The 24,851-nt window shown below is 40.9% G+C and overlaps 1 protein-coding gene across 2 annotated transcripts; it reads left to right on the forward strand.

Annotated features, from left to right (window-relative positions):
- Positions 1-297: 297 nt before the first annotated feature.
- On the forward strand, positions 298-24,322 carry LOC311136708 (alkaline ceramidase 3-like). Of its 2 annotated transcripts, XM_084170954.1 has the most exons (12): positions 391-673; positions 13,183-13,308; positions 16,317-16,427; positions 18,832-18,884; positions 19,132-19,184; positions 19,528-19,609; positions 19,707-19,742; positions 20,734-20,792; positions 21,040-21,141; positions 21,244-21,348; positions 21,599-21,644; positions 21,758-24,322. In XM_084170954.1, exons 2-12 carry the CDS (start codon positions 13,206-13,208, stop codon positions 21,809-21,811), a joined length of 804 nt encoding a protein of 267 aa, XP_084027080.1. In that variant the 5' UTR covers positions 391-673; positions 13,183-13,205; the 3' UTR covers positions 21,812-24,322. The 2 variants fall into 2 exon arrangements, with proteins under 2 accessions (XP_084027079.1, XP_084027080.1); XM_084170953.1 differs by lacking the exons at positions 13,183-13,308; positions 16,317-16,427; positions 18,832-18,884; ... (6 more) ...; positions 21,599-21,644; positions 21,758-24,322 and adding an exon at positions 5,059-6,813 and having other exon boundaries at positions 298-673.
- Positions 24,323-24,851: the final 529 nt, after the last annotated feature.

The raw sequence follows: 24,851 nt of genomic DNA on the forward strand, positions 1-24,851 counted from the left end.
AATCATAGTTCTGTGGAATCTCAATCACTGAATAGGTTCTAACCGAACTACTGCCTGGGATGCCTGTGCTTCCGCGTGTGATGCATGTTGCTACCGAAACCGAAACAAAAAAGTTTGAATAAAGTCCGTTTGAATAAAGTCAATTTAATTTGCCTCTATTCTTTGAATGAAGTTACTGGGTATACACATATCACATCATCATCACACAATTCACTGGCGACACTAAATCTGAAGAGTATCAGGAGATAGGAGCGTCTCTCCATGTCAAGCATAGGCTATTCCGCGTGATACCATAATGTTGAGTGCATGCGGGCACTAAATATTCTACAGCGCGGATGGCTTGACCGAGGATTTTTGTTTGCAGGATAGCTTGACCGCAGTGGATTTTGCACCGTGAGCCATGGCACGAGCCTTTCCCCAAAAGTAGAAAGATCTGAGAAGACTGAGGTTAGAAATTGGTTAAAATGGGCGGTACACTTCTGCTTGCGTGAAAGTGGTTACATGGAATGGACTGGTGAAAAGTTATACGGCAGATGGGGGAAGTAGACAACGAGGAAAAAATGTAAACGACAGTCTGTTTTAACATAAGACTGTCTCTTGCGATCGCAAAGGGATCTATCTAAAGACATCGACTGAAGAATTGCCACAAACGTGGTACAATTCGTCAAGAAAGGTGAGCACTTCACATTGCATTCAAATCACCCATAGAATGTGTCCTGAACTTTTCAAAACTCAGTTAACATATACCTTTTTTTCTGAGGCTATTATGTCTATGGAGGAAAGTAAAATTGTTGTTGACTTTTGAAACATTGTAACGGATCACAACGATACAATTTCTGTCTATGTGATTCCTGGCGGACTAAACTTCACTCCATGGTGAAGGAAGGTTCTGATGAAGTTCCTCATAAACTTCTTTCACAATGGAGTGGAGTTTATTCTGCGATGTGATTCCCTGTTGTAGGCTAATGATCTGAACATGAGTGATTCCAAAGCATACATGGCTTACATAAGTCATATCATGCAATAAAGAATTTAGATTTGTTTAGTGTCAAGTGAATAATGTAATTCAAGATCCTCAAACTTCCCTTTTATTTGGTGACCAAAAAGTAACATCTGTCAAGATGATAATACAATGGCCTTTACACACCTTTTGCTCCTCAAAGAAAGGACACGGGATGTAGTTTTAGTTGCTTTGCACAGTGAAAGAAAATGGTGGTAGTGAGAGAATGGTAGAGCAGAGAAAGGAAAGGGATGCGGTAATTGTAGATGAGGTGGTAATAACGGGTCTCCTCTATTTTGGTGAATTATTGGCCAACTCCACATCCATCTATAGAGGCTGTGAGAGGAGAAATGTTGTCAGGACAGGAAATACACGCAGTATATGCACAAGTTAATTCCCCCCCAAAATCGCCTGCCTACCCTTCAAAGTGAAAGACAGTGGTGTAAAGTACTTAAGTAAAAATACTTGAAAGTACTACTTAAGTAGTTTTTTGTGGTATCTGTACTTTATTTTACTATATATACTTTATATTTTACTTCACTACATTCCTAAAGAAAATGATGTACTTTTTACTCCATATATTCTTTCCCTGACACCCAAAAGTACTCGTTACATTTTGAATGCTTAGCAGGACAGGAAATTCACACACTTATCAAGAGAACACCCCTGGTCATCCCTACTGCATCTGATCTGGCGGACTCACTAAACACATGCTTTGTTTGTCAATTATGTCTGAGTGTTGGAGCATGCCCCTAGCTATCCGTAAATAAATAATAACAAGAAAATGGTGCTGTCTGGTTTGCTTAATATAAGGAATTTGAAATGATTTATACTTTTACTTTTACTTTTGATACTTAAGTATATTTAAAACCAAATACTTTTAGACTTTTACTCAAGTAGGATTTTACTGGGTGACTTTCACTTTTACTTGAGTCATTTTCTATTAAGGTATCTTTACTTTTACTCAAGTACGACAATTTGGTACTTTTTCCAGCACTGGTCAAAGATAAGGGTGAGCGTAAAGTCGGGTGACCATACTGCGTCCATTTGCTAAATAAAACCAAAGAAAAAGGCCCTTAGTAAAAACGTCTTGAATCATCATTGTTTCCTCGTCATTTCAACAACAAAAAGTAAATGTGATGAGGTTGAATCAACGTGGAAAACTGATTGGATTTGCAAAAAGTAATCAACGTAAAGGAATTTCATATTTTTTTTAGCTCAACCTTTTATCTAAATCCAATGACATAATTGGAATGTTTTGTTGATTTGTTGTTGAATTCACGTTAGTTGACAACTCAACCAAATGTAAATAAAAACTAGTCATGGAACTGACATCTGGGCCCAGTGGGATGTGTGTACATTTACGTCATTTTGTGTACTACTACAACAGTGTGTGTACCAACTTTTTCAAACATTTCTATTGATCTAATATGGAACATAATAATACTCAAATTTTTTTTATTGACAATTGAAAATACTAGGTGAATTTAGATAGAGCTCATTCAAGTTCCAGAGCTCAGATAGGGTTGGTTGGCTTATATGGGAGACTTCAATAAATGAGCCATGCTTTGTACTGCACACCTGGTGCTCAATGCTCCCCCTTGGCAGGTATTTCACCATGACTCCATAGTGCGTGCACACACATAAACACACTGCACAGCTGATCCCTCCCCGGAGCAGAGATGGGGACAGGTGTGACCCCTCCAGTTGACATGATGACACATCTGAGCAGTGTGATTTACTAAAGAGCACAGGGCCACAAGAATGCTCAGTGAATACTGAATAAACACGGAGGCCTAGGATTCATCCGCAACATCTCCAATGTGCAAATGTAGCTTGCGAGAGAAAAGGAAGATGGTTGTTATAGTATTTGAGATGGCGTGCTTTAGCAGTTTATTGTACTTAAAGAGCGACTGCCCCTAAAAAGCAAATAATCCCTTTGAAAACGGCCTATGTGGCATCGATATGAGGCAGAAACATTTATTCTAGTGTCAAAATTGACTACAATAAGATAATTTGGGTCATAAAGTCAGTCTCGTCTAAAACAGAGTTTGGAACCTCACTGTGTCAGTGAGTAAATGAAGGTTGGGTTTGGATTACAATTATGTAAACAAATCATGACCCCTTTTGCCAAGCTCCACGTGCAAATCGCCCTGCGCCCACTCCGCTTCCCTTCATTGAATGGGGCTCCGTTGTTTCATCGCCCCCAACGCGTTCAAAGGATGGCAGACTGAAAAGCCCTACACGGATTGACCATGACTGGTGAGTATAATCAGAGCTATTGGAATATAATGACATCTCTGGTATAACCTAGCTAGCTAACGATGTTAGATAACGCTATTGCTGGTTATGTAGGTAGCTGCAGTTGTTCAAGAGATCCAGTTTGCAGGCAAACATGCAACATAGAGAAGGTCAGCAAGGGGACCCTCAGACTCACACAGAGATCCCTCACTGTGAGCCTTCCTATAAATGGAACAGGGAGGACACTTGAATTAGGTTGGTGACATTTGACCTGGTCAAAGGTCAAAACAGTTTCGAGTTTTGTCCCAATTCACCTTCATAACCTAGCCTGGTGGAACCAGCCTGATTGCTGCATTTACCATTCTATTTCACTTCACATATCAAAAGATATCTGAAGTGAAATAGAAAGATGAATGCAGCGATAAGGTTGGTTCCACCATGCTAATCATAACCACCATTGATAATCTAATCAGTGCTCTGTGTGTGTGTGTTTGTGTGTGACTGACCAGTATCTTTGATGAGGGGCCAGGCGCTGATCTATGCTGCCATGTCCATCAATGTGGGACTGAAGGGGATTACTAATAATACAGTACAGCAGAAATGTCCATTATTTGCAACACCCTTTTCATTCCATACGTCACTGAGGAACTCTGCCTCAACTCTGCCTATTTCTACAGATGGAGAGGACTGTAGATGCGTTTGCCAGTTGTTTTATGGGGATACCATAATTGCGTAGGTATTATCTGACCTATTCAAACTTTAACATAGTACCTGTTTGTGTGTCAGATATTACCTATCCTAACTGCCATTGGTAATAAAACAGTGTATATGTGTGTATGTGTTCACAGAAACATGTATGGAGCCAGCACAAACACTTGCAAGATTATGTGATGAAGTTGAGACTGACAGACGGACTTGACACTGATGTCTCTAAATGGAGAGACCTGGCACTTGGCATTAAAATTTTACTAGACACAACTTTTACTTGTATTGTATTTGTATTATTATTGAATTGAATGGTATCAGTCAATATGGGGAGGGAGAAACCCTGTGTATTCTGCACCAGGATCAAGGAAGGAACTCCTGTTGTATACGGGACACCACACAGGAAGGTATGACCACCCTGACATGTTTGCCAAGGTAGCCCCATTACCACCGGACACACCCAAGAAACATCCACATCAAACCACACCCCCAAGCCGACTCACGTTTGGCTTCTGTCATGGGCGCCAGCATTTCTTGAGGAGCACGCCAAAAAACTAGGCCAAATCAACGGGTGCAGTTCCCCTTTAAAAGATTAGTTAGTAAAATATTTGCTGGTGTTAATTAAAGGGAAAGGGTAATTAATGATGATATTTGACTGATATGTGTTTTTTTTAAATATTAAGTGGCTCTAAACGTGGTCCCTTCATGTGAGATTATGATAGATGCATACATGGTGGATGAATGAACACAGAGACAGTTGTATGATTTACAACAGTCAAGTCAAGCCAATGCTTCACCCACATAGAAAGTTATTTACTCTGACCAAATACCATATCGCAATTTATACAGAAAATATACAGTACTTTCCTCAGTATTTCTCATCTCCCTTGACAACAGAAATATAAAAAGTTTGAACGTTAAATATCTCTGTGCATTTGAGCATATGATTGAACTTGACTTGAGGGACATTATATTAATTTTAAGAGGGAAAATGTTCTTATTTGAAGATGGTAATAATATAGGTCTTCTAAATAACCAAATTCTTGAATAGGAATGTAATGAATTAATGAAATGAAAACATAATTTAATCAAACATGTTGCGTCTTCCTCAGGATTTGCTATGTCCAGTCTCCTGGGTGTCTGGTTCTTACTCATCCTCCACTACGTGGCTGCAGTGATGGACTGCCACCCGGGTTGTCGCTGTGAAGTCGAGAGCTTCGGCCTGTTCGACAGCTTCAGCCTGACCAGGGTCGACTGTAGTGGGGTGGGCCGTGGTCGTGGCCTGGTGGTCCCCATCTCCATCCCGCTGGACACCTCCTCCCTGGACCTGTCCTCCAGCGCCATCCACACCATCGCTGACTCCATGCTCTCTGGGCCGGGCTACACCACCCTGGCCAGCCTGGATCTCAGCAACAACCTCCTCTCCAGGCTCAACAGTAGCATCTTCTCCAGGCTGCGCTACCTGGAGACCTTGGACCTGAGCCACAACGCCCTGGAGGAGCTGGCCCCCGGCTGCTTCTCTGGCCTGCCCCTGGCCGAGGTGGACCTGAGCGACAACAGGCTCCAGGAGCTCAGCCTGGAGGTCTTTTCCAACAAGGGCCACGGTGCAGGACCTCTCAACGTGGACCTGTCTAATAACCTGCTGAACACGGTCACAACTAGGGATCTACAGGTGCTAAGCCCTCCTAACATTCAGAGCCTCAGTCTGGCAGGGAATCGTCTGAGGGCCGTGCCCAAGCTGCAGGGCCTCCCTCTGAGGTCTCTGAGCCTGGACGGCAACCCCATCCTCAGCATCGAAAGGCACAGCTTCACAGGGCTAAGGGATCTGGCTTACCTGTCTCTCAGTGGGCTGTCTGAGCTCACCTCCATCCAGCTCCAAAGTTTCAGTGAGCTGAGCAGCCTGCAGGTCCTGGACCTGTCCCACAACATCAGGCTGAGACCACTTAACCCTGAGGTGTTTAGCGGACTGGCTGCCTTACAGGAGCTCAACCTGTCCAACTCAGGGGTGGTGTCTCTGCCTAGCAATATTCTCCACCTCCTGCCCAGCATCAAAAGCATCGTTCTCAGGGAGAAGGTAAACTGTTGGAAGACCCATAGACAGGGGCAGTTCCACAGACAGATAGGAGGACAGTCAAAGAGGGGGGAGGAATTGACCTGTGATGTCATAGGAATCGTTTTATGAGGCTGCCTGCCTTAACAGGTTGGTCAAAATGAAGAAGGTGGAGAAGCAGTGAGAGCCTCACAGTGAAACCAGTTTATACAGTAATCGCACTATATTTCAAAATTCAGTCCTCAGATTTTTGCATCATCATCAAGGGTTGCACTCATTTACAAAATATAGCTTTTGTTCCACTGCTTCAAGGGAGTGTGCAATGAAATACCAGTGTAGAACAGTGGCCACAGGGGCTAATAAACCAATGTTATTATTTTAAATTAGGCTGGCAACTGAACTAACCATCTTGATAACATCATGATGACACGTGAAGATTTACAAGGAAAAAGACAGAAATGATTACCTGCACTTGATTTGTAGTTTTCAATCCCTTTACTATTTTTGGATTAATTCAATTGAACTAAATAATGACATCTCATACAGTGTTATGATGCATTAATATCCATCAGACTAATAATGTAATAAACCGTTTTAGAGGGCCTCATATTGTTAAACATCACAACAATTTCTGCTGGCAGAAGAATACCTTGTGATTACAATGTTATTATTTTTGGATAACATTAGAAGTATGTTTTTGCAACATTTTCTACAGTATTGCCTTGGACATAAATTATGTTATGTCTATGAAGCCTGTCAACTATTGTTAATGACTGAAACAGAGACATTAATTTTCAATAAAATGGATGCAACACAATTTGTTCCACACCCTTTTCTGATCCTGCAACACAAGGTCCAGTCTATGACTGGTTCTCATAATAAGGTTTGTTTCATTCTGTACAGTCAGTAGCATCATGTAAAATATGTGAACGTAAGAGAGTCTTGTCACCGTTTACAGAGTTGAGGAGCGACTCACACCAGCGAGCGGTTGTGTGGTCACTGTGAGGAGGCGTTTTCACATTTTAATTGCACTGTCATGTAATGACATGACAATTAATCTCTTCTCACTGCTGTGGTTTAGTCACTGGGTGTGTTCTGTCTGTCTTCAGTTTGTGTTGAGCGCATGTGATAGACCTAGTTTTAGGATGAAATTTGGGCTCAAGCCTAAAATGCAGTTCCACTAATGCAGGGAGTGGACAACGGGGTGTGATAAGTGAGGAAAGGTTGAAATTGTTTAGGTTCAAATAAACTCTGACCCACTTGGCTCAGTCCAATCTCAAATGAAATGTTGCATCAACTTCACTATGTGGCCTTTGGCTAATGGACAAAGGCAAGCTGGCCATGTTTGCCGATAATATGGACACATCCCCTTAGTTGTAGAGGAGACTTGAGATGACACATGAAGAGTTTCATTCCAAAACACTACATCCATTTTCATAAATGTTGGTAAATTAGCTTTTATTGTTTAAAGAAATAATGAAAGAGATTTATGTGTATTTATTTTTTTTTTCATGGCATGGGGTTGTTCAATGACAGACATGTATTTGTTTAAAATCTATCACTTGATAGTTTCATTTCAGAGTGACAAATAATAATGCTTTTTTGCAAAACGCTATATATCTCCGCCTCACTCTCAGAGAAATAAGTAGTACTGCTAGGTTTTACACAGTCAAATGTAACAAATAACTACATTTTTAATAAAGAACTACAAATGCTACGTTTGTGACATCAATATTTAAATGTAAAAATAAATATATACAGTGCATTCGGAAAGTATTCAGACCCCTTGACTTTTTCCACATTTTGTTACATTACAACCTAATTCTAAAATGGATTAAATAAATAAAAATCCTCATCAATCTACACACAATACCCCATAATGACAAAGTGAAAACAGGTTTTTTAAAAACAGAAATACCTTATTTACATAAGTATTCAGACCCTTTGCTATGCGACTCGAAATTGAGCTCAGGTGCATCCTCTTTCCATTGATCATCCTTGAGATGTTTCTACAACTTGATTGGAGTCCACCTGTGGTAAATTCAATTGATTGGACATGATTTGGAAAGGCACACACCTGTCTATATAAGGTCCCACAGTTGACAATGCATGTAAGAGCAAACACCAAGCCATGAGGTCGAAGGAATTGTCCGTAGAGCTCTGAGACAGGATTGTGTCGAGGCAAAGATCTGAGGAAGGGTGCCAAAAAATGTCTACAGCATTGAAGGTCCACAAGAACACAGTGGACTCCATCATTCTTAAATGGAAGACGTTTGGAACCACCAAGACTCTTCCTAGAGCTGGCCGCCTGGCCAAACTGAGCAATCGTGGGAGAAGGGCCTTGGTCAGGGAGGTGACCAAGAACCCGATGGTCACTCTGACAGAGCTCCAGAGTTTCTCTGTGGAGATGGGAGAACCTTCCAGAAGGACAACCATCTCTGCAGCACTCCACCAATCAGGCCTTTATGGTAGAGTGGCCTGACGGAAGCCACTCCTCAGTAAAAGGCGCATAAGTTTGCCAAAAGGCACCTAAAGGACTCTCAGACCATGAGAAACAAGATTCTCTGGTCTGATGAAACCAAGATTAAACTCTTTGGCCTGAATGCCAAGCGTCACGTCTGGAGGAAACCTGGCACCATCCCTACGGTGAAGCATGGTGGTGGCAGCATCATGCTGTAGGGATGTTTGTCAGCGGCAGGGACTGGGAGACTAGTCAGGATCTATGGAAATATGAATGGAGCAAAGTACAGAGAGATCCTTGATGAAAACCTGCTCCAGAGCCCTCAGGACCCCGAGACTGGGGCGAAGGTTCACCTTCCAACAGGACAATGACCCTAAGTACACAGCCAATACAACGCAGGAGTGGTTTCAGGACTAGCCTCTGAATGTCCTTGAGTGGCCCAGCCAGAGACCGGACTTGAACCTGATCGAGCATCTACTGGAGACCTGAAAATAACTGTGTAGCGACGCTCCCCATCCAACCTAACAGAGCTTGATAGAATCTGCAAAGAATAATGGTTGAAACTCCCCTAATACAGGTGTGCCAAGCTTGTAGCGTCATACCCAAGAATACTCAAGGCTGTAATCACTGCCAAAGGTGCTTCAACAAAGTACTGATGTAAATGTGATATTTAAGTTTTTCAAAAAAACTGTTTTTCCTTTGTCATTACGGGGTATTGTGTGTAGATGATGAGGGGGGGGGGAAACAATTTAATCAATTTTAGAATAAGGCTGTAACATAACAAAATGTGGAAAAAGTCAAGGGGTCTGAATACTTTCCGAATGCATTGTATACTGTATCTGTATGTAAAACATTTACATTTGAGATTTTTGTCATTTAGCAGATGGCCTTATCCAGAGCGACTTGCAGTAAATGGATTAATCTTAAGATAGCTCAGTGGAAAAAGTACCCAATTGTCATACTTGAGTAAAAGTAAAGATGCCTTAATAGAAAATGACTCAAGTAAAAGTGAAAGTCACCCAGTAAAATACTACTTGAGTAAAAGTCTAAAAGTATTTGGTTTTAAATATACTTAAGTATCAAAAGTAAATGTAATTGCTAAAATATACTTAAGTATCAAAAGTAAAAGTAAAAGTACAAATAATTTAAAATTCCTTATATTAAGCAAACCAGACAGCACAATTTTATTGTTTTTTAAATGTATGGATAGCCAGGGGCACACTCCAACACTCAGACATAATTTACAAACAAAGCATTTGTGTTTAGTGAGTCCGCCAGATCAGAGGCATTAGGGATGACCAGGATAATTGGACCATTTTCTGTCCTGCTAAGCATTTAAAATGTAACGAGTACTTTTGGGTTTCAGGGAAAATGTATGGAGTAAAAAGTACATTATTTTCTTTAGGAATGTAGAGAAGTAAAAGTAAAAGTTGTCAAAAGTATAAATAGTAAAGTAAAGTACAGATACCCCAAAAAACTACTTAAGTAGTACTTTAAAGTATTTTTACTTGAGTACTTTACACCACTGCAAATATACAAGATACAAACATTCCATTCCATTCCAGTTAAACAATGGATATACAGTGGGGAGAACAAGTATTTGATACACTGCCGATTTTGCAGGTTTTCCTACTTACAAAGCATGTAGAGGTCTGTAATTTTTATCATAGCTACACTTCAACTGTAAGAGACGGAATCTAAAACAAAAATCCAGAAAATCACATTGTATGATTTTTAAGTAATTAATTTGCATTTTATTGCATGACATAAGTATTTGATACATCAGAAAAGCAGAACTTAATATTTGGTACAGAAACCTTTGTTTGCAATTACAGAGATCATACGTTTCCTGTAGGTCTTGACCAGGTTTGCACACACTGCAGCAGGGATTTTGGCCGACTCCTCCATACAGACCTTCTCCAGATACTTCAGGTTTCGGGGCTGTCGCTGGGCAATATGGACTTTCAGCTCCCTCCAAAGATGTTCTATTGGGTTCAGGTCTGGAGACTGGCTAGGCCACTCCAGGACCTTGAGATGCTTCTTAGTTGCCCTGGCTGTGTGTTTCGGGTCGTTGTCATGCTGGAAGACCCAGCCACGACCCATCTTCAATGCTCTTACTGAGGGAAGGAGGTTGTTGGCCAAGATCTCGCGATACATGGCCCCATCCATCCTCCCCTCAATACGGTGCAGTCGTCCTGTCCCCTTTGCAGAAAAGCATCCCCAAAGAATGATGTTTCCACCTCCATGGTTCACGGTTGGGATGGTGTTCTTGGGGTTGTACTCATCCTTCTTCTTCCTCCAAACACGGCGAGTGGAGTTTAGACCAAAAAGCTCTATTTTTGTCTCATCAAACCACATGACCTTCTCCCATTCCTCCTCTGGATCATCCAGATGGTCACTGGCAAACTTCAGATGGGCCTGGACATGCGCTGGCATGAGCAGGGGGACCTTGCGTGCGCTGCAGGATTTTAATCTATGACGGCGTAGTGTGTTACTAATGGTTTTCTTTGAGACTGTGGTCCCAGCTCTCTTCAGGTCATTGACCAGGTCCTGTGTGTAGTTCTGGGCTGATCCCTCACCTTCCTCATGATCATTGATGCCCCACGAGGTGAGATCTTGCATGGAGCCCCAGACCGAGGGTGATTGACCGTTATCTTGAACTTCTTCCATTTTCTAATAATTGCGCCAACAGTTGTTGCCTTCTCACCAAGCTGCTTGCCTATTGTCCCGTAGCCCATCCTAGCCTTGTGCAGGTCTACAATTTTATCCGTGATGTCCTTACACAGCTCTCTGGTCTTGGCCATTGTGGAGAGGTTGGAGTCTGTTTGATTGAGTGTGTGGACAGGTGTCTTTTATACAGGTAACGAGTTCAAACAGGTGCAGTTAATACAGGTAATGAGTGGAGAACAGGAGGGCTTCTTAAAGAAAAACTAACAGGTCTGTGAAAGCCGGAATTCTTACTGGTTGGTAGGTGATCAAATACTTTTGTCATGCAATAAAATGCAAATTAATTACTTAAAAATCATACAATGTGATTTTCTGGATTTTGTTGACATATTGAAGTGTACCTATGATAAATGTTACTGACCTCTACATGCTTTGTAAGTAGGAAAACCTGCAAAATCGGCAGTGTATCAAATACTTGTTCTCCCTACTGTATATAGCGTTTTGCAAGAAAAATACAGATTTTCATCTAAAATCGATGAATAAAAAATTTGAGAACAGTAATATTTTACACACACATGAAGGTACCCATAAGCAATCATTTCTGATGAAAACACACAAATGTGAAACATTTGTGGATATAGGGTTTTGGAAATAAACTCTTCACATTGATATTTATCTTCGTAGGTGGGACTCCAATGAATAAGTCAGAGGTCTGGGTTCAGTGTTTTCAGAAGAGAAGGGGAAAAAGCAGCACAGGCACTAACGCACAGGATGTGACACTGATCCAATTCGTGGATTTCTCTCTTCAGGCCACAGCAGTGAACAGACTAACAGATGGAGACCAGACATGTCAGAGGGATTTTGTCACATCCTGGTGTTACATTGAAAGCAGAATAAATAATAATTATTGAAAACATGTTCCTCAGAGGATAGATTGCCCTGATCTAGCTGAATTATATGAAATGTTTGGCTAAACATAGCAGTTGAACTAAACATTAGATTATGCATCATGTAACCAAATTTGCACAAGCAAAACAATATCCTCAGTAAAATATGTTGCTAGTAGGACTTGAAGAACACAGCCAGATAGTAGTTTTTTTTCTGCAAAATTTAATTTCAGACATTGTGTCAATGACACTATGAGCACAGGCAGTGTGTTATAATGATCCTAGAGATTTTAAGTATTTTGTTTCCAGATGACTGCTTAGGCTATTATTTGTATAACTGGTAATCAAACACACAATTGGTTTTTACTGTTTGTAGCCTACTTGAAGAGTATTGTCTTCATGGACAAGTAGGCTGAACAAATGTCAATGGCTTTCTGTTTACAGAATAGCTAGCTGCCTTACCATACAAAACAATGTGGCTACCTTCATTATCTCAATGTAATAAACTGTCTGTAAACTGGTATTACTGGCTAGTATGTCACAGCTTCCTGCGTCCTCTATTTGTACTGGTCCTCTAAACCTTTGTCAGGATCAAAGCAGTGTATATTTCCCAGTCCAAACAATAACAAATTCATAGACAGAGCTATGGATGCAAGGACTGACCGTCAATGATATACAAATGATAGTTTTAACCATGTTTTGAGGCTATACAGTGTGTGTTTACAGTAAGGCCTGCATTGTTTACTAACAGAGTAAAACAAGCATATTTTGGGTTCTGATGGGTTATGACAGTTTATATTACTCATTTAACAGTCCAAAAATGTATTATGGTATATAAATCACCAGGTTTTTAGAAATAATATGGTAAAATTGTAATTACACAGTAATAACATATTAATAAATTAAAAAGCACAATTTTGCACCATTTGCCAGGATGAGTACCAGAAAGTGGGCTATTCCTTTGATACATTTATTTTCCAACTAAATATGCAGAAAGGAAAGGAGTAAGGAAAATACTGTTGTGCCTGTAGGCATGTTTCTGCAGTAACCTGCCCAACCAAACCACAACTGTGCTCAGGTTAACTGTAACTGAGGGAATGGAGGGAGCCTCTCAGTCATTAATCCATTAGTAGGCTACTAAAGATTCTGCACTCCTCCCTCACACACACAGCTCTCCCGTTCGTTTTTTCCATCATGGCTCCCTCCGCAGACAGACTGGGGTACTGGGGGCGGCCAACCTCAACGCTGGATTGGTGTGAGGAGAATTATGTCGTCTCTTTCTACATCGCAGAATTCTGTAAGTACATCTGACACTATGGGTATGGCTAAACTGGAGTTTTAGTAAACGAAAACGAATGCAATAAACACGGATGAGGATCCTTGCAGAAGGCCGTCTCGGGAATAGGTAAACATCATGACAATGAGCCTGGTGGTGACATCGACATTCCCGTACGCTCGCGTCAGCAACCTATCTTTTATTTTAATAGGCCTACAACTATAACTGATACATTTTATCGGTGATGTTTTATACCGGTAAGTACGTTGCGTGTGCGATGCCACGATGCAGACCCGATAATGAGTCAGAACTTCATTTGCAGCTGCAGCACCGCCCGTTCAAGTACCTTTGCTATTACTTTAATAGGCTATCTAGCTATATCAATGAGCTAGCTATACACTGATTCACGGCACATTAAAGTCGCTACAAGACATCTTCAGCTTAATTCTGGGACAGCACAACATGTTTCTATTAATGATAATTAACCTTAAGACTAAGAGCTCCATTCCAAGATGAAAGCCGGCTACTCGGCATTCGTGATTTGCTTTTGGATACCTTTCTGAATGATACATGAGAGTGATAAAGGATTATGAGTGCAGCAGGCACTAGGCTTTCTGAGGAAACAACGCCCACTGACGTGTTAGGTCTGAACTGGCTGCAAAGGGCACTTCATTACATTTACGTCATTTAGCAGACGCTCTTATCTAGAGCGACTTACAGAGCCTGGATTCGAACCAGGATCTCTAGTGGCACAGCTAGCACTGCGATGCAGTGCCTTAGACCACTGCGCCACTCGGGAGATACTTCATGATCCACCATTGTATTTAAGGTGGAACTATGTCAAGTGGGTCATAGTTAATTGTGTTGGACTACTGCTCTTTTACCTTTCTCTCTCTCTGACTCACACATGACTCACATTACACTGAGTGATCCAACACCCCTTGTCTTCTCTCCTTCGGGAAGGTGAAAACACTGTAGCTCAGTTGGTAGAGCATGGCGCTTGCAACGCCAGGGTTGTGGGTTCGATGCCCACAGGGGGCCAGTATGAACAATGTATGCACTCACTAACTGTAAGTCGCTCTGGATAAGAGTGTCTGCTAAATGACTAAAATGTAAATGAATTTCACATGCATCATATGAATAAAAAAGGCATGGAACTGATAACAGAACACTTACATTGCTCTTATAAATATGTAGTAACACTGTATTACTTAAGTCACCATGTAAAGTGTTACTGATACACCACAGTCTGTTGCAACCTGGTCTCAGAGCATTTTGTATTATTATGTAAGTAATGCAGAGATGCTCCATTTAGTATGATATGTTAAGTTTCGTATGGAATGTATTGTTTTGTGGATGTCCAGCACCCATTTCGTTTGATATGTTACGAATTTGCAAAACAAACAATATGTTACAAATTTGGAAAATGTACTATATGTTATGAATTTGCAAAACATATGATATGTTACGAATTCTAGCTAGGTGGCTAGGTGGCTAATGTTAGCTAGCTGGCTAACGTTAGCTAGCTAGCTAATGTTAGCTAGGCTAGGGGTTAAGGTTAGGGTTAAGTTTAGGAGTTAGGTTAAAGGGTTAGGGTTAGGGGAAGGGTTATCTAAAATGGTTAAGGTCAGGGTTAGGGGAATGGTTAGCTAACATGCTAAGTAGTTGCAAAGTAGCAATAAATTAGTAAGTAGTTAAAAAGTTGCTAATTAGCTAAAATTGTCCGTGATGAGATTCGAACTTGCAACCTTTGGGTTTCTAGACATTCGCATTATACACCCATTCATCCACCCTGACCAACTACCCTACTTAAATTTTTTGCCTTAAGTAACCATGTCTTATGTAACCATACCAAATGTAACATATCATACTATTTTGAGTGTCCCGGATTTACATTTACTGTGTTACGTCTAGTCTATGAGATCAGGCTGTCCACACGACTAGGAGAGTTTTAGGCAATGGTTGGTTTGGCTTTTAAATGGGGTCCCAAATTGTAGAATAAAAGGCCTAGAATGTGCAATGTCCAGTAAATTTGATGTGGAAGACAGACAAAGAAAGAGGCCACCACAATTTTTGTGCTATTGTGTGTGTGCTAGATCACATATTTCAAAACCTCAGCAGAGGAGAACAATAGTAGCGCTGCTTGCACATCAAGGTAGGTCAGAGTACGTTAAACAGGAGATTCTCCTCGTTTGCTAAATTAAACATACAGAAACGTTAAACAGGAAAGTTCCTGGCATTTTACTGAATACAGCACCTTGGGGCATGCCTGCTGTTATTTGTGCTGAAATCAGTCAGCCTAATGTACAACACAAGATTAAGATTACGATCACTTTATTGGTAAATTGCACACAATGTCCAACCGAAATTTGACTTCTGCTTTTAACCCAACACCTCTGAAAGACACACATACATACAGATACATATACAGGTGTGTATGTAATGTACAACGCCAGCCTAATGTAAAACATAAATCATGTACAACAGACATCCAACCTACATTCCTGAGTACCTAGATTTGTAAGAGTGTTGGCAGACAGGTTGCCTCCCCCAATGTAAACAATGCTCCACATCTGAGATTTCAAAGGCTCCAAGCTCTGGATGTAAGAGGAACAAATAACTGAGTTAGCCAGGGAGCTCTTGTAGTGTTTTACCTCTTGCATACTGTATAAGCCCCAAGAAGCTCCATTCTAATCATTAGCATGTCCATTTCCCATCAGTCTATATGTTAAATGGTTTGATTGTTCCTAACTTGATCACTAACCATCGCTGGGAGTGGTGAAATCTTCAAATGAATGACTAAATAAAACTAATTTCACCAGTCTAAATCTTACAAACGTATAAATTGGACCTGCTTACAGAATGTAAACACGATTCTTTCTCTAAAACCTTGTTTTCTGTCTGCTAAGAGACACTCAGGAAATTCTACACATATACACCAAATGAGTGTGGTTGTTGTTTGCTATCACACAGTACATGTTGTATTGTCTTCCGCTGACAGTTGCTCTGTCTGTTATCTTGTTGTACAGGGAACACTGTCAGTAACCTGATTATGATCCTGCCTCCTATCTACGGTGCCATCCAGACGTATAAAGACGGCCTAGAGTTCCGCTACGTCTACTCCTTCCTTGGACTGGCAGGTAAGTGTTCCATAGACAAGGAGAGCCGCACACGCTAGGAGCTCAGATGCAATAATTTAATAACCAACGTTTCGACAGACAAGCTGTCTTCATCAGGGTATAATTACAGGTGTCTGTAATCATGGCCGGTGTGGCTTGATTTCATTGGTTAATTTACAGATATAAATAGAACATATAAAAAGCATGAATGTATAACATACAATCATAGATACAATTTGGCTACATATGCCTACAAACATTTACAATTTGTAGGCCTATGTAGCCAAATTGTATCTATGATCGTATGTTATCCATTCATGCTTTTTATATGTTCTATTTATATCTGTAAATTAACCAATTAATTCAAGCCACACCCGGCCATGATTACAGACACCTGTGTGTCCTTTGAAACTATGTAATTGTACCCTGATGAAGACAGCTTGTCTATCGAAACGTTGGTTGTTAAATTATTGCATCTGAGCTCCTAGAGTGTGCGGCTCTCCTTTTCTTTTTCAAGTGTTCTACTCCGCTAGCCAGCACCTCGCCTAAATACAGTGGGGAGAACAAGTATTTGATACACTGCCGATTTTGCAGGTTTTCCTACTTACAAAGCATGTAGAGGTCTGTAATTTTTATCATAGGTACACTTCAACTGTGAGAGACGGAATCTAAAACAAAAATCCAGAAAATCATATTGTATGATTTTTAAGTAATTAATTTGCCTTTTATTGCATGACATAAGTATTTGATACATCAGAAAAGCAGAACTTAATATTTGGTACAGAAACCTTTTTTTGCAATTACAGCGATCATACGTTTCCTGTAGGTCTTGACCAGGTTTGCACACACTGCAGCAGGGATTTTGGCCCACTCCTCCATACAGACCTTCTCCAGATCCTTCAGGTTTCGGGGCTGTCGCTGGGCAATACGGACTTTCAGCTCCCTCCAAATATTTTCTATTGGGTTCAGGTCTGGAGACTGGCTAGGCCACTCCAGGACCTTGAGATGCTTCTTACGGAGCCACTCCTTAGTTGCCCTGGCTGTGTGTTTCGGGTCGTTGTCATGCTTGAAGACCCAGCCACGACCCATCTTCAATGCTCTTACTGAGGGAAGGAGGTTGTTGGCCAAGATCTCGCGATACATGGCCCCATCCATCCTCCCCTCAATACGGTGCAATCGTCCTGTCCCCTTTGAAGAAAAGCATCTCCAAAGAAAGATTTTTCCACCTCCATTCTTCACGGTTGGGATGGTGTTCTTGGGGTTGTACTCATCCTTCTTCTTCCTCCAAACACGGCGAGTGGAGTTTAGACCAAAAAGCTCAATTTTTGTCTCATCAGACCACATGACCTTCTCCCATTCCTCCTCTGGATCATCCAGATGGTCATTGGCAAACTTCAGACGGGCCTGGACCTGCGCTGGCTTGAGCAGGGGGACCTTGCGTGCGCTGCAGGATTTTAATCCATGATGGCATAGTGTGTTACTAATGGTTTTCTTTGAGACTGTGGTCCCAGCTCTCTTCAGGTCATTGACCAGGTCCTGCCGTGTAGTTCTGGGCTGATCCCTCACCTTCCTCATGATCATTGATGCCCCACGAGGTGAGATCTTGCATGGAGCCCCAGACCGAGGGTGATTGACCGTCATCTTGAACTTCTTCCATTTTCTAATAATTGTGCCAACAGTTGTTGCCTTCTCACCAAGCTGCTTCCCTATTGTCCTGTAGCCCATCCCAGCCTTGTGCAGATCTATAATTTTATCCCTGATGTCCTTACACAGCTCTCTGGTCTTGGCCATTGTGGAGAGGTTGTAGTCTGTTTGATTGAGTGTGTGGACAGGTGTCTTTTATACAGGTAACGAGTTCAAACAGGTGCAGTTAATACAGGTAATGAGTGGAGAACAGGAGGGCTTCTTAAAGAAAAACTAACAGGTCTGTGAGAGCCGGAATTCTTACTGGTTGGTAGGTGATCAAATACTTATGTCATGCAATAAAATGCAAATTAATTACTTAAAAATCATACAATGTGATTTTCTGGATTTTTGTTTTAGATTCCGTCTCTCACAGTTGAAGTGTACCTATGATAAAAATTACAGACCTCTACATGCTTTGTAAGTAGAAAAACCTGCAAAATCGGCAGTGTATCAAATACTTGTTCTCCCCACTGTAGGTGTGCGTTTCTTTCGCCTTCAGATTAAAGTGTTCCATAGACATCTGGATTGATTAGCATCATTTACTCATATCTGAGTATACATATATAACCTTTAGTATAACCTTAGTCACAAGGATTTGGCAAAGTTAGTATTTTTAAAGTGAGAGTTTTATTAGACAATGTTTGAAATTGCATTATCAAGATGCTTTCCTGTATTTGAGAGATGGGTTTGAATGTCTATGCTTCTTGCTGGTTGTTTGATGTGATCTCTTCTGTTCCAGCTGTTGGCATTGGTTCCTGGTGCTTCCATATGACGCTGCAATATGAGATGCAGGTGAGCTGACTTTTAGTATCTAAAAATAAATCATGATTTGTCAGCAAACTGTATGCATCCACCATAGATCATTGTGTTCTCATAATCACATGGACTTTTTCAGCTGTTAAGGACATTAAAAATGTCACCTCATCGTTTCCCGCAGAATGCTCATGAAACTGTTTTTCAACTCTCCTTATAAGTAAGGCTTGCGCCGACCATCCCATTATACATCTCTATCTGTGTCTCTGCTGTCTGTCCCCCACAGTTGCTGGACGAGCTGCCAATGATCTACAGCACCTGTGTCTTTGTCTACTGTCTGTAAGTGCCCGACATAATGGATTTGCACTCCAGCTTTCACAGTGCCATTGAGCAGCTCAGGCCCAAAGCCCACTGAAAGTAATTTGAGGGCAGTATACATGTGATCAATGAAAAGTGAATCCAATCCTACAATTGATCTATCCTAAGAAAACACATCTTTCTCGTGGCTGTAGATGACATGTAACTGAGCTGATGTCTATGGATTCAGTGCCACTTGCACTTCCTCCATTTTAACTGGGTCATCTTTCATCTTGCTCTCATCCCTCTCAAAAGCCTTATGTCTATAACTACAAATATGTTTTATTAGAGGAATGAGAAATTCATTAATTTTTTTCTGTTGCAGATATGAATGCTTCAAGCAAAAAAACACTCTGGGTTTATTCCCTATCACGTTGTTATTCATCTTCAGTGTCTCAGTCAGTGTGGTGAGTGTCTCATATTTCCCACAACTGTTTTGTCCCTTTTCATTCCATGACTATATGTCAATGATTAATGTCACTATCCCAATTCTCTTTTTCCCAGGTGTACTTACAATGGAAAGAGCCAGTCTTTCACCAGGTAAGAGAGAGTAGATTTTCACTCTTCAGTGAGCATGCTCTTTGTTTGCTATTAGAGTTCACTGTTTCATTAGTAAATATTGCCCCTGGCTAACTGTGGGAACAGCCGGACTAGAGGTCCTGTTAGATCTAGTTAGATTGCTATTGTGGCATGTCCGTGCAAATGTCTCTGTTCAGGAATCTAATATTTTGTATTGACAATGACGCACAATACCTTTTGACTATGGCTCAGCCTAATCTTACAACTCCAGGTTACAGTTGTATTATAAACTCCTCTCTAGCATACTGTCACAATAGTCAGTGAGGCTGTGGATATTGAGAGTCTAGAGAAGCGTCTGTGTTGCTCCACAACAACAGAAACAAAGTGACAAAGCAACCTTTGTTTACACTTCAGAGCCCTCTGCTTACTAAACCCCACCACTCCATGGTGGCACACATTTAGCCATAAACATGCCCACAACAGTCAGTTTTAGAGGACATGGAATTGATTGATTGAATTGATTAGATAATTAAAAGCAGTAGGCTGCTCCAGCCGGAGACAACATTACATACATAAAAAATGATTGAGGATAAAAACACATTAAAGCCCGAAGGCTTATTTCCATTGTGGTCCCCGGAGACAGTTAGATGGCAGGTGGGAATGAGCTCTAGATCAGCATGTCAGCATATTATTTCAACGGATTCTTAGCAAACTGATGCAGGGAGTTGATTTGCTGCAGTACCCATTTAGATACTCGAGTACACAAAAGAGCAGTCTTTATTTGAGCATGGATTTAGCACAACCTGGTGGTTAGACCTTGTACATGCTGTACGGTAGTGTTGTCTATCAAGGTCCTTGGAGTTGAGCAGACTGGTTGAAAACGTGTGCATTATATACCTCACACTTCATTTCACCTCTGTTCTGAAAACACCAAGTTTAGGCTACTGTAAAATATGACCGGTCTAGATTTGGTTGCTTTTCAACGTGTGTTCTTTGTGTCCTCACCCCTCAGGTCATGTATGGTGCACTTGTAGCCTGCTTGGTGATGCGCTCTATCTTCATAGTTACATGGTAAGTGGCAGTGTGGCAGCAACGTGGCCAAGTAGTTTAGGTAATGAACTGATAACTAAGGTCAAGAGTACATTTATTATCCTTACAATGTATGAATTGTATAATAGCCACTCACTCACTGGATGCTGCTGGTATCCTGATATTTGTGATTCTGGATGACAACATTTTCAGAAACTACAGTACAAAGTAGGGCTATGTTATAACAATGTTTATACATCTCATCTGACTCCATGTGTTTCCATTGCAGGGTGTACCCCTGGCTCAAACCTATGTGTTACATCTCCCTAAGTGTCTTCCTGCTGGGGTTTCTGTTGTGGAACATTGATAATCTGGCCTGTGACTCACTCAGGTAAATATACAACCAACTGACAAATGCTGCCAACAGAATATGGACATCCATTTGTAGACAGAATCAAAATGTAAAATTCTCTACTCCACACTCTCCTTTTAGATCCACCAGACAGCGACTGCCCCCTGTTGTTGGGGCGGTGACACAGTTCCATGCCTGGTGGCACATCCTCACAGGCCTGGGCTCCTACCTACACATACTCTTCAGGTAAGCCATGAATAGATCTATAGGCCTTATAAAGGATCCGCTCTTTGTATTTGTATATGTACAGCCTGCATTAGCTGGCTGTATTTGTTCCCACTTAAATTGATTTATGCTGCTTCAAGAACATCGTCATTGTTAGATTAAAAACAGACTGGTATCTTGAGTAGTTTATGACTTAAGTGCAATGACTGATTTAGATGATTCCTACAACAATGTGTCACTAAAAAATCAAATATGTTCTGTTGTCATGTAGCCTCCAGATAAGGTCAACCTTTCTCAAACACAGACCAAAAGTAAAGGTAAGCGTGCTCTCATCCTCCCAGTTCTTCAACACATCCCAGTCCTATGCTTGTGTAAATGGCACCACAATACCAACACTAACCTAACACTGGTCTACAATGTGTTCAATCAGTTCCTATGTGGAGTGTGGCCCATGTTGCACATTGAGGCTCAAAAGACTAGCTGAGTGACTGGGGACCATGAAGGATGGTGACTGCCATTCAACAGGCATCAGCACAGGGACCTGACCTGCCAGTCTGCCAACCCCCCTCTGCTGTCTATGGGACACATGCACCCCACTACCAGAGGGCAGGCAGGCTACACCCCAACCTACCACTCCGGGGACCCTTTGGTTCTGCACTGTGACGATTTGCCAAGTGCAGTATAGCGTTGAGAGTTGACATGGAATTAATTAATTAATCTTTCATCGATCACAATATAGTAGATTATTAGATTTTGGTGGTGATGTTGTAGTGACTTTTTGTTTAAATTTGCTCCAACATGGATATTTCCTGGAATATGGTTGGTCTCTTGCTCTCGCTCGCTCTCTCTCTCGCTCTCTCTCTCATATATATCATACTATTGTATCTATCATAACATTCAATATAACACCTTAGCATATTCACAAACCATAATAACGTCAGGTAGTCTGCATTAGCTGGCTGTTTTTGTCATGGTTGTTTAGACCAGGTTTGTTATCTGGTCTAGATGATGCAGTGTGCTGGTCACAGATGGGACTGAAACAGAGACCGCAGGAAAAGGTTTAATATCAATTACCTTGGCCATTTATGTCCTCTGCAAGGGCTTGGTCACACAGAAACTCTGACTTAAATTGCATATATTTGATGTATGCCAAGTGTGGATCTGCATTATACATGTATTTGCAAAATCTGAAGTTGCTCTGAGATTGTGTTTTTGATGATGTACTTTAATATTATTAACAAATCGAAGGGAGATGATACAATTTCATCTAAAGATTGTTCCACTGCACAAAATTGAGTACCATTTATATCATAGTGGGGATTAAGTACCATTTATATCACAGTGTCATTCTTTTCATGTGTACTTAAAAAAAAAAAAAAAAACCTACGGTTTCTTTTTATTTCCAAACACAAAATATCATAAAGGCTTACCTAAAATGCATATATCTGCACAAGCTTTGGTGTTGCTGTCAAAACAAGGAATGAGGGATGAGAAAATAGTGTTTTGACTGACCACTGACCCCGACTGGATCATTTGGAGTGGTTTCTTTTTGGATGGATTTGCCAATTACATTTACATTTTAGTCATTTAGCAGACGCTCTTATCCAGAGCGACTTACAGTTAGTGAGTGCATACATTTTTCATACTGATATCAATTGATATCCATACTTTGTCTTAGCAATGAATACAGGTATCTACATGTCTGCAATATTTAAATTATTATCATTGTCCTGTATTATCCCACACACATTTGTCCCAAGCATGACACTTCTGAACCTGTTAGTATCTACTGTACCACTCAGTTCATGTCTCCTGAGTGGCGCAGTGGTCTAAGGCACTGCATCGCAGTGCTAGCTGTGCCACTAGAGATCCTGGTTCGAATCCAGGCTCTGTCGTAGCCGGCCGTGACCGGGAGACCCATGGGGCGGCGCGCAATTGGCCCAGCGTCGTCCAGGTTAGGAGAGGGAATGGCCGGCAGGGATGTAGCTCAGTTGATAGAGCATGGCGTTTGCAACGCCAGGGTTGTGGGTTCGATTCCCACAGGGGGTATGAAAAAAATAATAATAATGTAAGTCGCTCTGGATAAGAGCGTCTGCTAAATGACTTAATGTAAATGTAAATGTATATCTTTTGTAATGATAGATTTGGACAAACACTCAGTCCTTATGGCCACTAGATGGCATGGATTGCCATATTTCAGTTTTAGGTTATATGTTCATTTGCCGAAGGATCCTGTTCTGTGAAAGGTTTGCCTGCTAAACATCCTTCAGTTTTATTTGTTTAACTCTTACGGGTCACAAATGTAAACATATTGGGGAAATGCTGTAGCTTACAATGCAGCATTTTGGGGATTTGTCTATGTGAAACTTCATGTGACTTTGATCTTCAAATGTGAAAATGTAATGTACTTATGTATGGGAATAATATACTATGTGTATCTTAAGTAATGGAATAACACAGATATGAAGTGGATACAGAGTGTGATACAAGAACCCATGAACCTCAGATATTATGGAGTACCTGAACTGCTACATGCTCAGATATTGTGACACATGCATAACACTGTTTTAATTAGGGTTACATTCGCATTGTTGTTGTTCTCAAACCTCAGATTAGGTTACAATAATGTTTATGTTAAGCAGCACTAAATATGAAGGAGAGATAAGTAGTTGTCAGTACAGTTGTCATTTAGAAATGACAATGTATTTAATGACCTTAAATCACTGCTTGTAAGAGTTGGAGGGTGAACGGTTATTACTGATAAGGGCGCCTTATTTCAAGTTGCCTTGATGTTCACGATCAATCTAAACTGCTTAAATAAAATCACCAGTGTGTTTTAGGAACACTTGTCTACTGTGATAAAGTCAGTGCAAATAGCCCTGCCAAGGTTTTGGATGATGCGAATGGCCATGTAAAAATCATTCATAACCTGTCTTGTCTGATTCAACTATATGTTCCAATCTAACATTATAGCTACATAATACGTTAACAAATGTATTTTGTTTGATGTCATCTGTTATCTAATCGATAGCCAGAACCTACTGTAGTTTTACATAAAAAACTCAATCTGATGATTGTAGATGACAGAATCACACCCGTCTATATATTGTGTTTGTTTAGTTGGTAAATGTTCAAACCTTTACCAATTGATGCTCAGAGTTATGTTATTCATAATCTAGGCTCAGGGTGGCAGTGTTAACAGAAAAAGATCTCAGGTTTACAACACACCCAATGCTTCTACCGTAGCATGCTATGCTTGTGTGGTGATGAATACAGTGGAAAAATACTGATCACTAAAGAAACACCCATGAATGACTCATGGTTTTGATACCATGTCTGCCACCAGTTTTATATATCTTATCATTATGGATCATAATCGTAACTAGTCAGAGATACAGGTGTTGGGTCATGCACTTTTGAGGTGTCAGGTAGTAGTAGTGAGCTACGTCACTGTTTGGTTTACTGCCATTAAAGAGACGGCATATTTTCCTGAATGCCCTAGCTGACGTCCAATGAACTACTTA

This window comes from Coregonus lavaretus (assembly GCF_964263955.1).
Source record: "Coregonus lavaretus genome assembly, chromosome: 10".
Classification (NCBI taxonomy): Eukaryota; Metazoa; Chordata; class Actinopteri; order Salmoniformes; family Salmonidae; genus Coregonus; species Coregonus lavaretus.

Excerpts from the sequence above, each read along its gene's own strand:
- LOC311136708 (XM_084170953.1), top strand. The coding sequence starts at position 5,067 with ATGTCCAGTCTCCTGGGTGTCTGGTTCTTACTCATCCTCCACTACGTG.